The sequence below is a fragment of the Lissotriton vulgaris genome, chromosome 4_1, assembly GCF_964263255.1.
Source record: "Lissotriton vulgaris chromosome 4_1, aLisVul1.2, whole genome shotgun sequence".
Taxonomy (NCBI): Eukaryota; Metazoa; Chordata; class Amphibia; order Caudata; family Salamandridae; genus Lissotriton; species Lissotriton vulgaris.
The window spans coordinates 477,469,698-477,485,575 of NC_141691.1; the positions used below are offsets into that span (position 1 = coordinate 477,469,698).

The 15,878-nt window shown below is 45.0% G+C and overlaps 1 protein-coding gene across 1 annotated transcript in view; it reads right to left on the reverse strand.

Moving 5' to 3' along the window:
* TYW2 (tRNA wybutosine-synthesizing protein 2) overlaps positions 1-15,878 on the reverse strand; it is a 173,872-nt gene that overhangs the window by 85,226 nt on the left and 72,768 nt on the right. Inside the window, exon 3 of the mRNA XM_086964617.1 lies at positions 7,428-7,596. Within this exon, the coding sequence (XP_086820743.1) occupies positions 7,428-7,596 (169 nt within the window). The remainder of the gene's footprint in view (positions 1-7,427; positions 7,597-15,878) is intronic.

Sequence of the window (15,878 nt, forward strand, 5' to 3'; positions counted from 1 at the left end):
TGATGAGGTTTTCTATAACTTCATGGAATTCTGCAGAGTAAAACTCTGCTAGTTATGCCCAGGCCTAGTTCTAATGCCAACAAAAACAAATTCAGCAAAAACAGGAGGTGAAGGCAAAAAGTTTCAGGGAATACCATACCTAGGATGTGCGGTCTAACAAGACACGTGAAACAGATAAAAGGATGAGAACATGCTATGAAACAAAATGTTTTCCACCAAACGGAGTGCTTGTATACTTGTATTTTGTTGTATATTTTTGGGGTCTCAGAAATGATGCTTTGCCCACTTTAGGTAGTAGATCAATTTGGCTGGATAGAACGCAGGCCACCTACCTAGACGCTGATGATTCACACTATATGCAATGAAGCAAACGTGAGGTGAAGAAGATGATGAAGGGATGGGCATCACATGAGCCAACCATTCAGAGGCACACTTTTGACAACACTGATAAGGCATGAAGAAAAGTTTAATTAATTCTGCAATTCTGGGTGCCGCAAATAGAATAATATAATGAGCTATTGATACAGTATCATGAATGAGAGATAGACTGCACACCTCCCCTTTTGGTTTTGTCAGTTTTCAAACCGTTTTAAGTGGTGCTCAAGGCAAGTCTTTGCGTGCGTGCTCTGAAGTGTGCTCCATCCCATTAGCACAGGTAATTAGGATAATTTATTTAATTAGTCGTTTGCAATTCGTTTTAACTTGCTTTGGAATAATTACTACGGTCACATGGTACTCTATCCATAAAGATAGTTGCACAGCAGTTTTTAAAAAAGATAGCACGTATGTGTTTACAAAGGACATTTTCTCACAGGCCGATAGCTGAGCACTATTAGGGTCGATTTCTTCACTTAACAACAAGCAGTCTCTCTGACAGTTGTAGGACTGAGTTAGAAGTGAATTAAAGCAGACCCTTGTAGCATGATTGAGGCGGGTGTTTGATTTGCCCTCATCGTCGCCACCGACATCAAGACCATGCTGGAAAATGTCGAAACTGCGGCCCTCATCCTCCTGGACCTTTCAGCCGCCTTCGACCCTACGCACACACCTCCACAACGGAGGGATCCGTGACAAAAACCTGGATTGGACCACCTGCTTCCTCACTGACAGAATCAAGAGGGTCTGCCTCCCCCTTTCCGACCTGAAGCCACCAAGATCATCGGCGTTGTTCCCCAAGGATCATCCCTCAGCCCAACACTTTTCAAAGTCTACATGGCACCACTCGCCGACATCGTCCGATTGCATGACCTCAACATCATCTCATACGCCGATGACATCCAGCTGATCCTCTCCCTCAGCAAGGCCCCCCCAACACCGCCAAAACCAACTTCCACAAAGGAATGAAGGCCGTCGCCCAATGGATGAAGAACAGCCGCCTGAAACTGAACTCAGACAAGACGGAGGTCCTCATCCTTGGCTCCTCCCCCTCCGCCTGGGAGGACTCCTGGTGGCCCACCACACTGGGAGCGGCACCGACACCCACCGACCATGCATGCAACCTAGGGTTCATCCTAGACTCATTGCCATCAATGACCCAGCAAGTCAACGCCATCTCATCCTCCTGCTTCAACACCCTCCGCATGCCCCACAAGATCTACAGATGGATCCCCATGGAACCAAAAGAACAGTCACCCAGGTCCTAGTCAGCAGTAGAGTGAACTACAGCAACGCCATCTACGAGGGAACCACGGCCAAACTCCAGGATCGACTCAAACGCACACAGAACGCCTCTGCACGCCTCATCCTCGACATATCCCGCCACATCACAGCTCTCCTGAGAGACCTGCACTGGCTCCCCATCAGCAAGAGGATCACCTTCAAGCTCCTCACCCACGCTCACAAGACACTCCACAACACCGGATAATCATACCTCAACAACCGACTTACCTTCTTTACCCCGAACAGCCAGCTCCGCTCTGCCCACCTCACCCTTGCCACCGTTCCACGCATCCGCAGAACGACCGCCGGCGGCAGACCCCTCCCCCACCAAACAGCGCCTTGAGACGCTCACGGGTGAGTAGTGCGCTCTACAAATGAATGATTGACTGGTTTAGGTTTGGCACATATTATGCTTTTCACATACTGTGTTTGATTTAAACACATGGTTCTTTTACATTTTACTTCATTCATTTTGTGGTGTAAAGGCACACTTTAATGGCATGGTGATTTTCTTACTTGATGATTATTTGAGAAGAGGCACATGTGTTTCTGACACAGCACATGTCCAAGCTAAGTATGCACAGCATTTTAAATGATTTTGAAAATGCTTAAAATGTAAACATGGCTTCAAAAGGGCTTTTTTTTAAATTTCAGTTACCACTGACGAAGGGCTTGAAGACCGAAATGCATTGGGTGGACACTGAATTTGGTTACTTAAAGTGATATGTGATATACCAAGCTGTTGGAAAAAGCCCGATTGTGCATTCTTGGAGCACTAAAAGGTTTCAAATTTCATCTCCTTCGTCTGAACTTTAAAACGAAGGAATAAAAACGGATCATAATGATGATTACAAAGGATTACTGGAGTGTTTATTGTGACGGTGGATTGGCAGTGCAGCTTTAAAACTGGCGCGTGACAACCCACTAGGCATTTTTCGCTATTGATACAGTATGTCATGCTCTGGTATCTTCCTTGTTAAATTTCAGTAGGTTGGACTTCTGAAATGTAAAGGGGAGAAAATCTGCAGGTGCAAAGTTTATCACACCACTTGTGATTCTGACTACGACACAAACAGGTTTTTATGCAGGGTGCACAATTTAAGAAGGCACCTGTACGCGAGGAATGGGTAGTAGTGCCCTCCTCTGTTGCATAGCACATGAATTAATCTACTGCTTGCTGTGTGATACTAGGCTAAAACCCGTATCGTACCAGCACGACATGCTTATTTTGAACGCTCAACCTCTAAATCACTCCATTTGTAAACTAAAGCTGGTTGCAAGGTAATACACTTTGCTACAAGGCTCTCTTGTATCATATATGGGCAGATCCATACAGGCCTCATTAACCCCCCCCATTTGGACAGGTATGCCTTCTTGGCATCATCTAATGGTATTCACTGAAAGAAAATTTGCAATGCAGCCTATTATGGCAGATCGCTGAAGCCTCGCCCCTCCCTTCCCACCCATGCCTGCTCAGGTCCACAGGACCTCCGAATAGCTGAAACTATACGTTAACCATCAAGGTGGACTGTAAAATACCAGGACTCCTTAGGTTGACTTGTAGAGCTGATCAAGGCCGCCAGCGTACTACTAAACTACAACTGGGTGTTTATCTCTCACACCTACTGATTCATCACACCGCAAAGTACTGCGTTCCATTACACAATAATGAAAAATGGCCAGCAAGGGGCTTTATTGTTTTATAATTTCTCAGCACTGTTAGGACCTGTTTTGGAACAATCAAAGTACCTAAACCTGAGATTAATCAGTGGCTGTCCTATGTTATTCAATTATAAAAGGAGTTCCTGAAAACAGGAACAAAAGATGTTACCACACTAACATCATATGTACAATAAATGATCAATAATATACAAGAAACCAGGATTTTTTGTTGTCTGAAAATTATTATTTAAGTTCAAGGCAAAACATATATTTATGTACAATAGGATGAGCATTCATGTAGGGTAGGGTACATACATAGATATAACTTTGATATTCAAGGTATTGGTTATTTCTCCTTTAACATATCCAAAAATTGAGTCCAGACTGCTTAAGCACAGTAATTAATTGATTTCAACAAAAAAATCAGAAGAAAATCAAAAGATGACATGAAACAAAACGTGCAGAGTTGGACTAAACAAGTTGACGTTTCGGTCTTTTTTGAAGTTTTCTTAAGACCATCATCAGGACAAAATTAGTAGTATATACAATTGATGACCCTCTGTAAAGAAAACAACAATGTATTATAATATGTACATCTACATTCGAGTACCTGGTTTACAAATCTATGCATAATTTATTATTTATGATACAAATCTAAACATATTTACATTTTTAATGTTCGCATCTCAAATATCAGAATTATTTAAAAGGTCGGTGTGGCGACTAGGGCAATTTAAGCAAAAATAATTTAGAAAAACAGTGGTCAAAAAGATCCCAATCAAACAATATCTACGATAGTTCCTGATTGCTGATAAACTAGTGGTAGCTTAGACTCACTTTGAAATCAAGAGCACGTCAGTTAAAGTTCAAGACGGCAGCAGCACCTTCAATTGTGGCGTAGAAATCAGGCAAAGAAATAAATCATTTGTGCCCAGAATACACTGTAAGAGATGAAAGTGATTGGTAATTGTCTTACCACTACAATGCAGGGCGTGAATATTAGCGTGAATTTAAAGTCAAAACGGGCTGAAAGAGTAGTTTACCTCGTATTGAATACAGTGGTGTAGTCTACAATTTCTGGCGGATTGTCCAAGTTAAGTCACTTTTCAAATCACTTGAGTGTTTCTGAATAAAAAAGAATTATACTGGTTTTTAATGAGGGGGTCATTATTATGTGACTATGGTTTTGACATATTGCGTTTTGTCAGTTATATTACAAAACAGATGTTTCACAAAACATACTGAAGTTGTCAAACAGTTAAATGCAAAGTACGTTAGATTTAACAGGTGGCATTCAGTATGACTAATGATGCCATAGTAGTCAATTGGATCGGTGCCGATTTCGTTAAGATGGTAGTGATTAGAACTCGGTTAGGCCGAACTGGAGGGACTGTGCCAGATAGGCAAGCAACAAATGCTGGAAAGTGGGCAGTGCATTTAAAGCCAAGTATTTAAAAAGAGATTTGCAAGCAAAAAGATTTTCAAAAAAAGGGGGGAAGTCGATTTAACAAGCACTAGCGATAGTTTTGCGTCGGATTGACTTACTTTAAATCTCGCGCCAAGGAACGTCAAACGAGTCCGGTCAGGGTTTGTAACAGTGTTTCGATTTCACTGTGTTTTTATAGCGCTACTCGGCAATCAGCGAGTTGCGTGTTCTCGCGATAATGTGCGATGATAGTAACAACCTTGTTGTTTGCTGAAAACAAGGCGGCCATCTTAGCGTGTGTATTTGGTCTTTAACACGGCGATAGTTACCTTGATATTGTTTATTAAGGGATTGGATCGCGATACTTGTACATATTATTTTATCATCCTCCAAGATGCCCCAGATCATAGAAAACGCCACTCCACGAGGGATGATTGACACAATCTTTTATTTCAGCGCCACAAAACACAGCCCAGCTGATGTTGGTCCCGACGCGTTTCGATGCCACTGCACCTTAATCATGGGACAGGGAAACAGGTAAAATCCGGATTGGAAACATCACGCCATTCACCTGATTAGCATACATTCTCCAGTGAATGGTATGCCGGGAAATGAAGTCCATAATTAAACCTTCCAGTAGGTTCCGTGATTTTTACCCAAATGTTTTAAACTCCCAATGTGTTTACAATGTTCCAAGCCCTCCAGTGGGCTTCAGGGCTGTAATCTGTGGTTTCTTTTAGCAAAAGGCGCTGAAATAAAAGATTGTGTCAATCATCCCTCGTGGAGTGGCGTTTTCTATGATCTGGGGCATCTTGGAGGATGAATAGACGCGGCAAGCTCCAAGCCGCGGGAAAACGCACTGCTGTAAACTGGAAACAGACCTGCGAGGCTGTGCACCGTCGCAGCCTGCCAGCACAAGGGATTGCTAAAAGAAACCACAGATTACAGCCCTGAAGCCCACTGGAGGGCATGGAAATCTGCATCCCCCCCGAAATTTGCAGACTGTCTTAAATACATCGTGGCGGTGAGTAAATTTGATGTTTTATGTGGGGGTGATAAAGCGGTCAGGTTGTGGTCAGCACTGAATGCCTGGATTGAAAGGTAACAATAGTCCAATGATTATGCCAGAGGTAAGTGGTCCTGTCCTTCCTTGCTGCAAGAACCAATTCGAAAGGAAGTTGGACGGGTAACGACCATTCCTCTGGGTGATCTTCTACAGCTATCCACAAACACGAGGGCTGGAAAGGATAGTTTGTGACAGTGGCTTGAAGAGCGCCTATTTTGGAGCAGATATTAACTGGTGGCATATATGAGGACAACAAAAATAATTTTAATAAAAAAAAAAGAAAGAAATTGTAGACTACACCACTGTATTCAATACGAGGTAAACTACTCTTTCAGCCCGTTTTGACTTTAAATTCACGCTAATATTCACGCCCTGCATTGTAGTGGTAAGACAATTACCAATCACTTTCATCTCTTACAGTGTATTCTGGGCACAAATGATTTATTTCTTTGCCTGATTTCTACGCCACAATTGAAGGTGCTGCTGCCGTCTTGAACTTTAACTGACGTACTCTTGATTTCAAAGTGAGTCTAAGCTACCACTAGTTTATCAGCAATCAGGAACTATCGTAGATATTGTTTGATTGGGATCTTTATGACCACTGTTTTTCTAAATTATTTTTGCTTAAATTGCCCTAGTCGCCACACCGACCTTTTAAATAATTCTGATATTTGAGATGCGAACATTAAAAATGTAAATATGTTTAGATTTGTATCATAAATAATAAATTATGCATAGATTTGTAAACCAGGTACTCAAATGTAGATGTACATATTATAATACATTGTTGTTTTCTTTACAGAGGGTCATCAATTGTATATACTACTAATTTTGTCCTGATGATGGTCTTAAGAAAACTTCAAAAAAGACCGAAACGCCGACTTGTTTAGTCCAACTCTGCACGTTTTGTTTCATGTCATCTTTTGATTTTCTTCTGATTTTTAGTTGAAATCAATTAATTACTGTGCTTAAGCAGTCTGGACTCAATTTTTGGATATGTTAAAGGAGAAATAACCAATACCTTGAATATCCAAGTTATATCTATGTATGTACCCTACCCTACATGAATGCTCATCCTATTGTACATAAATATATATTTTTTGCCTTGAACTTAAATAATAATTTTCAGACAACAAAAAATCCTGGTTTATTGTATTTTATTGATCATTTATTGTACATATGATGTTAGTGTGGTAACATCTTTTGTTCCTGTTTTCAGGAACTCCTTTTATAATTGAATAACATAGGACAGCCACTGATTAATCTCAGGTTTAGGTACTTTGATTGTTCCAAAACAGGTCCTAACAGTGCTGAGAAATTATAAAACAATAAAAACCCCTTGCTGGCCATTTTTCATTATAATAAACTCTGCCCGAGCCCGCAAGGGTATATTGGGTTGCTCACCTTCTTATCCACCATTACACAATAGGCGCATATCAGTGGTCATCACAAACAATATAGAAATGCTTCCCACATAAAATCAAAACAAGGACAACACCCTTCCAAAAACCAACTGTACCCGTTTAGTATGCTACCCGTGCGGGCAAGCACTTCAGTGCCCCACACACGGATAGGAAGATCTAAATAAATGTTACAATGCATTATGATCAATACCTTGATCTGTGTGACAGCACAAGTACTTCCAGGAGCCACGCTATCTTGGAGCTCCAGCAAGATTGACTCAGTCAGTTTCTCTTCCAGCACAGGAACAGCCACCATGCCACCTGGTTGTTTCTGCACCCTGTAATTGCTCGCCAGGACACCACATTCCTCCAAATATTCCCTGAAGAGAGAACAAGAGAAAATTTTTCAGTACCCGATATTCTTTAAACATGCCACTGTAGTCTATTTTTATCTATTAGCAATTTACAAAATCAACTATATTTTATGACCATGTGAGAGAGTGACTGCTTAAAGGGTATCTCATATCCAAACTTCTTTTAAAGACTCTTTGACACCACAACTAGACCAGCCTCATAATCAAGGTAGTTGCTAGGAAATAAAAGTACCTCTTACTTAGGACATATCTTTAATCATACCCAGCACGCTAAGTGAGCTACCTGACCCTCCTTAAAAAAAGAGTTCCTTTCAACAATTCCTTCTGCTCCTTCCATCTATCCTTCCATGTATCTATTCACCCATCTAACTGTACATACCTTCACCTTTCTATCTACTCCCCGCCGGTTCCATACTGTTTTCCTATCCATCCTTTCAAATATACATCCATCCTTTCAACAATCAACCCATCAGTATACTCATGCTTTGCCTTTCACCTATCGATTCACTCTTCTTCATCTGCCACCCTTCGGTTGTAGAGAATGTACAATATGAAAACACCGTAGAAAATATAAAACATGAGAACATAGCACAACAACAAACACGAGTAGAAAGCACACAGCTGTATGTGGTTAAAAAATAGTTTATGATCAAGACTTTATCGGACAAGAGTAAAGTGAAAGCTTTACTTGTGGGCACAATGGAATAAGTAACTTGAAAGGGTTTCAGTTAAAGCCCAACTCGTGTTTAGAAAGCATGAAGATATTTATGGGTTTAGCACACAAGATCGTACACACTCCAAGTTCCCAAACAGATTGTAACCTGATTAGACAATGGGTGCAGGAAAATTAAATTAGCTTAGAACACACGGAGGACTTAATAGCACAATGATAAAAGCACACACTCCACTTAAATTACATTTATCACCAATACACATGCATTCACAAGAAGAATGCTTCGTTTCTTATGCATGGTTGGAAGTACAATAAAGAATGTGCAGAGGATTAGGTCAGAGTTTGGGGAATGGGGATACAGGTCCTTGAATGTTTTCCATCTTAAATCTATAACCTACAAGTCAATTATTAATCACTGTTTGTAATAAAGTATTGTGAAAGATGTGTATAAAAAGAGTTGCCCGTGAAGCACCACTTTGAGAGAGACCAGCAACCTGCCTGTGAGTAAGGAGGGTCTTTCTCCCTGTCACGACATTCAGTAAAGTACTGTTTTTGCAATGCCAAGAGGAGTATGTGTTGTTTTTTTCATTGTGATGGTCATACTACAACAGTTGGCGAACCAGCCTAAGAGATCGCTTTTTGCCCCCGACGACTGCTGATAGGAAGGAGTCAATATGTGTTCAAATGCTTGACACAGAGAACAGCTGAAAAGCTGGTGTTGCTAAACTTTACTGCAGGTACGATCTGAAAACTGAAATTACTGCACTGTACCGAATATCAAGAAGTCACCCTATGGTCTCAAAGACGCATGATTTGAAAGGAATCCCCTCAAGTGTGGGGGAAGGGGCCAAAAGTTGCTAGTTGCATTTACCGAGTAGAAGAGCAAATCTTGATTATCGTGCCGCTCATAGACTGCTCCTGCCGCCTACCATTGGATTGCACTCTGCACTTTTGTACAGCCGCCTTGAGGAACAGCACGCCTCCCCATCAGAGCGTTTCCACTGGTGTGAGCGCGTTCTGCAATTGGCAGAACTTGTCACCGCTCCCAGCTGGAAGCCGTGTGGGTCGAGGGCAGCGGGGTTTAAAGGAGAAGGTTACCGACCGGGGACTGCGAGGACCAGCATTCCTCAGTTAGCGCAGCTGGTGCCTCTTCCCCCGGCGGCCACGCCCACCGCCTGCACGTACATTATTGACGTGATCTCCACCGCAACGCGGGAAGCGCGCGGGACGGAGCTCGGGGCGAAGACGGGGCAAAGAGCGGCCCGTTTGAGGCCGTTCGAGTACGGCAGAGTCCGGTCCGGGCTATCCCCCTTGGCCCCATTTTCTGTTGTTGGAAATACTCTTGTCAGTGGCGCACGGCGAGGATAAGGCGCAATGTCTACACGTGAGTACAGAAGCAGGGCAGCAAAGGGGAAATTGAAAAATGGAACACTTGATGACTTTATCACCAGAACAAACACTGCCATAGATATGGAGATCAGTAAGATGCAGCACAGGGTCTCCATTGAACTTGATGCAGCTAGAAGACTATCCCAGGAGCTGGCCATTGCCAAGAAATCCTCGTTGGGGCATTTTGCCCTTGCCAAAACACCGGATCGCACAATGGGACCAGCATCGATTCTAACGCAGGCAGTCATCCATCATCCACCAGCCTCACCTCCTCCAGCCCCAGTAGCGAAGGCTGGGTCTCCATGTGCAGCCCCCCCATCCCAAGTTTATCACTGTGCAGGGTGGGAGGGGTAGATGGGCCCCCCATGATGACGCTACCAACTGCCAATCCTAACGTCATGAGTGCGAGGATCTCCCCTAACCCCCTAAAGGGCTCCAACCAGAAACGAAAGCGTAAGACCGCCACTGCCTATTCTAGGAAAAAGGCTAAGGTAGCGAAGACTCAGTTACCCTCTCAAGTACTAGCCCAGCCATCCCACTCACTCCTTCCCGTGGTAAATAGTTGCCCCTTAGTACCAGAACCTAGTTCAGTCAAGTTATGTTATGTTATGTTATCAACATTTATTTTGCGCACAGATGCTCCAGCTAAGGAGCGTCCTGGCGCATGGAAAAGGTGGACATAACACAACGCAAGAAAACAAAAGAAGTGGGGGTCAACATAAAAGATTAAAACAGGTAAGTTTTCACGGCCCTACGGAATGCTAATAGATCCTCCAACAGGCGGATTTCTAAAGGAAGAGAGTTCCAGAGGGCCGCAGCTCTCACACGGAAAGAACGACCGCCCATCCGGCTAAGCCTGAAACGTGGGATAACCGCAAGGGATTGCCCAAGAGATCTGAGAGAGCGAGTCGGGACATAGGCGGATAAGAGATTATTGAGGATCTCAGGTGCCGATCCTTTTAAAATTTTAAAGGCAAGGCTAAGGGCCTTAAAGTGGATTCGGTTTTTCATTGGTAGCCAGTGTAGGGACCGCAGAGTATTGGAAGTGGGACAGGACCTCGGCAGACCCACCACTGCTCTCGCAGCTGCATTCTGAACGCGCTGCAGGCGAACGATCTCAGATTGGTTAACTCCCAGCAGGAGCGAGCTGGCATAGTCCAGCCGGGAGATGATCGTCGCTTGGATGACCAACTGTCTCGTTGGAGCGTCAAAAAATTTGAGCACTGGCCTCAGTCCCCGCAGAACACCAAAACAGCATGCCGCCACTTTCTTAGTGTGGGTAGTAAAGCAAAGGGTGTGGTCAAGCCATACTCCCAGGTTTCTAAGTTCCATCACCGGTGTAGGGGCCGGCCCGAGCTCCAGAGGCCACCAAGTGTCCCCCCAGCGATCAGTTTCCCTTCCCACGATCATCACCTCAGTTTTTTTAGCGTTCAGCTGGAGACAGTTGTTATTCATCCAGCTGGCCACCTCTCTCAGCCCATCTCGGAACCTGGGGGCATCCTGTTCGGCATCCCCGCTGATCGTGACCGCTAGCTGCGTGTCGTCGGCATATGAGACCATGGTTAGGGCCCCACTGCCTGGCGACATCAGCCAGCGGCCGCACGTACAGATTGAAGAGCGTGGGACTCAGCGAGGAGCCCTGAGGGACCCCCAGGTCCAACTGATGGAATTTGGACTGAAAAGGAGGGGTGGCAACGCAGAAGGAGCGATTGCTGAGGAAGGAACGGAACCATTGCAGAGCAGGGCCACAGATGCCAATGTCCTACAGGCGGTGCAGAAGGATGCGATGGGACACCGTGTCAAAGGTAGCGCTAAGGTCTAATAAAATAAGTGCTGCCGTTCTACCATTGCCAGAAGGGCAGTCTCCGTGCTGTGCCCAGCACGGAACCCATTCTGCGTAGGATCGAGGACATTGGCCCGGGCCAAATGCTCGGATAGAGCCAGGTTGACATGCGCCTCCATGACTTTGGCCGGCCAGGGAAGCAATGAAATCGGGCGGTAGTTTTCCGGTTTTAAAGGATCCAATGATGGTTTTTTCAGGATCGGGGAAACCACCGCCTGCTTCCACTTGGCAGGAACAGTGCCTGAAGTCAAGGAAAGATTGATTAGTGAACACACTACAGTGCGCCCCTGAAAAGACGGATCTCTAAAGAGGGCAGGTCTGAGCGGATCCGCCGGAGAACCGGACTTGACTCGTTGTGCCAACTTGACAAACCCATCCCAGGAGAGAGTAGGGAGAGAATGTAATGCCGGGCAGCTGCTAGAGCCATTCAGAGAAGTGAGTGGCAGCGTCGTACTGGGAAACGACTGATAGATGGTCTTAACTTTCTCCAAGAAGAAAGCGGCCAAGGTCTCACAATGTGAGGTAGAACCGTCCACAGGCGAAACCGCTCTCTTAGCCATCAGATTTTTTAGAGTTTTCAAGATGGTCTTCGAGGGGTTGTGGCTGTTACAGAATTCCGTCGCATAAAACGCTGCACGGGCTCTACAAATAGCTCGATGGTAGGGCTTGACAGAGGCCAAGTACGCGTTTTTTTTGACGGCATCATACGCCTTCCGTCACTCCCTTTCTGCCCGTCTACATGAACCCTTCAGAGCGCGGAGGGCACTGTCATACTAAGGACTCGACTGCCTGGAGCTGGATTTACGTGCGATAATGGGTACCAATCTGTCGAGCGCCTTGGTAATCCAGCTGCAGAATTGGTCGTAGCCCAAGGTGGCGTCGGACAAAGGGCCAAGTGGCTCTTCAGCCATGATGTAGTGTAGGTCCTCTAGCCTGAGCTTATTCCAGTGCCGCCGAGGGATCCACTTAGGAGATGGAATGATGGGGGTTTCGGGAAGAGGTAGCCAAATGGACACCAAAAAGTGATCAGTCCAACCCACTGGAGAAATAGCCAAAACTTGGACATCCAGTAAGTTAGTGAAAAACGGGTCCAAAATGTGACCAGCCACGTGTGTAGATTGAGTGACAAGTTGGGTCAGCTGAAGGGCCTCCATATCCGCCAGAAAACCACTAATAGCCGCGGTCTGTTGGTTGTCAAAATGGAGGTTGAGGTCACCTAAGATGCAGAAATTGGCGCAGTCACTAGCTAGCGTACTCACCGCCTCAGGGAAAGCTCCTCTGAAAGCTACATCGCTGCCTGGAGGGCGGTACACGACCATACCAGACAGCGTGAACTGGGGGCTGATAGTAATCTTGATGGGGGAACATGCGAATCTTGTAATTGAAAGTGAGAATGGTGGGGTACCACTTTGTATGATTGAAGGAAAGGATGTGGAATTTTTAACGATTGTGTGGGAAGCGTTAAAAAAACTCCTAACCCCTTTGGAAGTCAGACTGTCTCGAATAGAAACCCAGCTCCTCGAGACTGAAAAAAGTATCTTAAATCTTGCCACCCTGACTATACCTGGCAATAAACCAACTAACCCACTAGCTGCGACCCACACTCCATCAGTAGCTGTTGTCACCCCACCATCCCCTCCGGTGATCAAACCCATCCCAAAACCCCGGCATAAGGTCCCTGTAAGTACCACCGCCAATAGAGTAGTGGGAAGTGCAAACGAGTTGCAGGCCCCCTCTGTATCAGCTCCGAAAGTACAGGCTGCCCCGAGGGCTAAAGACCGCGATACTTACTACGCCATCCCACAGAGAGAAAAAGTTTCCCAAAAACACTATAGGGGTTATGTTGATCTCCCCCCAGACGTAAGACCATACGTAGTAGTCCTCACGGGGGTGCCAGAAATCCCATACCAACAGCAGGAGGACTTTGGGTCATTAAAAAAATAAGGTCATCCACTGGCTCAATGCGAACAGGCCATTGCCCAATCACCTGAGAAGTAAAATTCTTATGGTGCGACGGGTCCCTTGGATAGGCACCTTGCACAAATCCATCTCAGGTGATTGTGTTATTGTCTCATTCGAAGATCCCAACACTGCACACTTTATTCACTCATGGAGCAATCATGAAGCTAAGTCGCCCATAGCAACTAGACCATTAACTTACTTCTATTCCCCGCGTTCTCATTCCCACACGGGGGGGAATTGGAATACGATTCCGGTACGAAACTTTGTGCAGGGTGGGCCATCTAACTACTGGCAAGACACACATGGAGGGTGGAATGGGGCTCCCACTCACAACAGATTTGGATGCGTTGAGGACGTGGATTGACTTTACCATAGGGCTTCCGATACTTCCTCCCTGGCAGACTTACACTGCTCTCTGTCTTACCCTCCACCTTGTTCTGTTTCACCAATATCTCACAGGACTAACGACACACTGGCACATTCATACTGTTCCCCGTCACGACCGGCCCCATCACCATATCTCCCTGGAGATTGCAATCAAATCACGGGTGAGATTAAGCACATAGAGGAGCAGGCTGTTGACCATCTCACGGGGGGCATACTCACTGACCATACAAAAGAAGAAGATGAGATCACCAACCCAGGCCCAGCTGGTCACATCAACAAGGATATTGCCCTCCCTGAGATCCTATATGCAACATGTTCACCGGTATTAGAGGGTCGGTCCTCTTCTAACTACTGCCAGCATAGGATAAGCAGGTGCCCATTGGTTTCTAATTCTATCGAGGAGGGGGGGGGGGGCACCAAGAACACTTTCGATACTTTCTTGGAATGTGGCTGGGTTGGCTAATAAATTTGACTCTCCAGAGTGGGTGGAATTCACTGAGGAATATGACATATGTCTGTTCCAGGAAACGTGGGCTAGAGAACAACACTCCCGCACAGGGTACGCTACCTTTGAGATCGTGGCAAAATGGGGTGGGAAGGGACGACCGTCCGGTGGTTTGTCAATTTGGGTAGGTTCCCACCTTGGATGCAGGGCAAGAAACTTCGAAACCAACTCACCGGACTTTCAGTGTGTTGTTTTAGAGTGGGCATCCGGTGTGAGAGTAGCATTAATAAATGTATACTCTAGACCGGTTGGCATTACGGGCACTTCGGGGACAATAGAGGAGTTGGCTGTGTTCCTCGACTGTGCCACCCTCTGCCCATCAATTATAATTGGGGGGGGGGGACTTCAACATCCAGTATGAGCCCCTCCCGGATCATTTGGAAGGTGTAATTAATGAAGAGGATGATCTCTGGGAGATACCCACCTTGTCGGGCCCACCTGTAAAATCATGGTCACCCTTAGCCACTCAAATAATATCTTTCACTTTATTCCACTCACTGAGGGCTTGTAATGGGCGGGTCAAGGGAGACATCCCACCCCAGCCCACCTTTAATAGACCAGGGCACGAATCACGGATAGACTACATCCTGGTTCCGACAAAGGATTGGGCTAAAGTGAGGGACTTTACGATACTCAGAAGGATCGACAGTGATCATAATGTGCTGTCATTGAGGTTCGCTGTCCAGGGCACACCAATGGCAAACACAGACAAAAATTTTGCATATCCGGAGGGTCTAGTTGCAACCAGCAATAGACGTAAAATTAGATGGGCAACACTAGTGCAGAACCCAAAAAACACTCAGAGGCTATACGAGGCAGTGGTCCATGCCCTTGGAAAAGTTCGGGATCTCTTCCCTCAGTCACCTACTCCCGATAAGTTCAGCGTGCTTGGGGATATCCACTCCGAGCTTTGTACCAACTTAGCAGAAGTACTGAACCCGGTGGCCAGGACGAAAAAGGAACAAGCATTTGCAATGCAATAGGTCTCGCATTAGGAAAGTGTGAGCTATTCGAATTGTTAATTGAATTTTTTTTATTTATGTGTTGTTTTAGAAAATAGATAAATTAATAGCAAAGGCATTTATAATGCCAATAGCTCAAACTTAAGCAAATGTGACAGGTATGTGGAGTGTATGTATGTTTTATAGAGTACAGTAAATGTGTGATGTGTAATTATGCGTACAGAGTGGCTTTATGTTGAGTGCATGTATGTTGCATTGAGTAGAGTGTAAATATGTGGTGTGTAATTTTGTGGTACCGAGTGGTATTTTTGTGGTAGTATTTATGTTGTATTGAGTAGAGTGTAATATTGTGGCTTGTAAGTGTGTGGCACGAAGTGGTATTATGGGTGTATTTAAGTTTTATTGAGTTGAGTGTAAATAGGTGGTATGTAATTATGTGGCACTGAGTGTTAATATGTGAAGTGCATTTCTGTTGCATTGATTGAAGTGTAATTATGTAGCGTATAATTATGTGGCACTGGGTGGTATTGTGTGGAGTGTGTGTTGGATTCAGTAGAGTGTAATTAT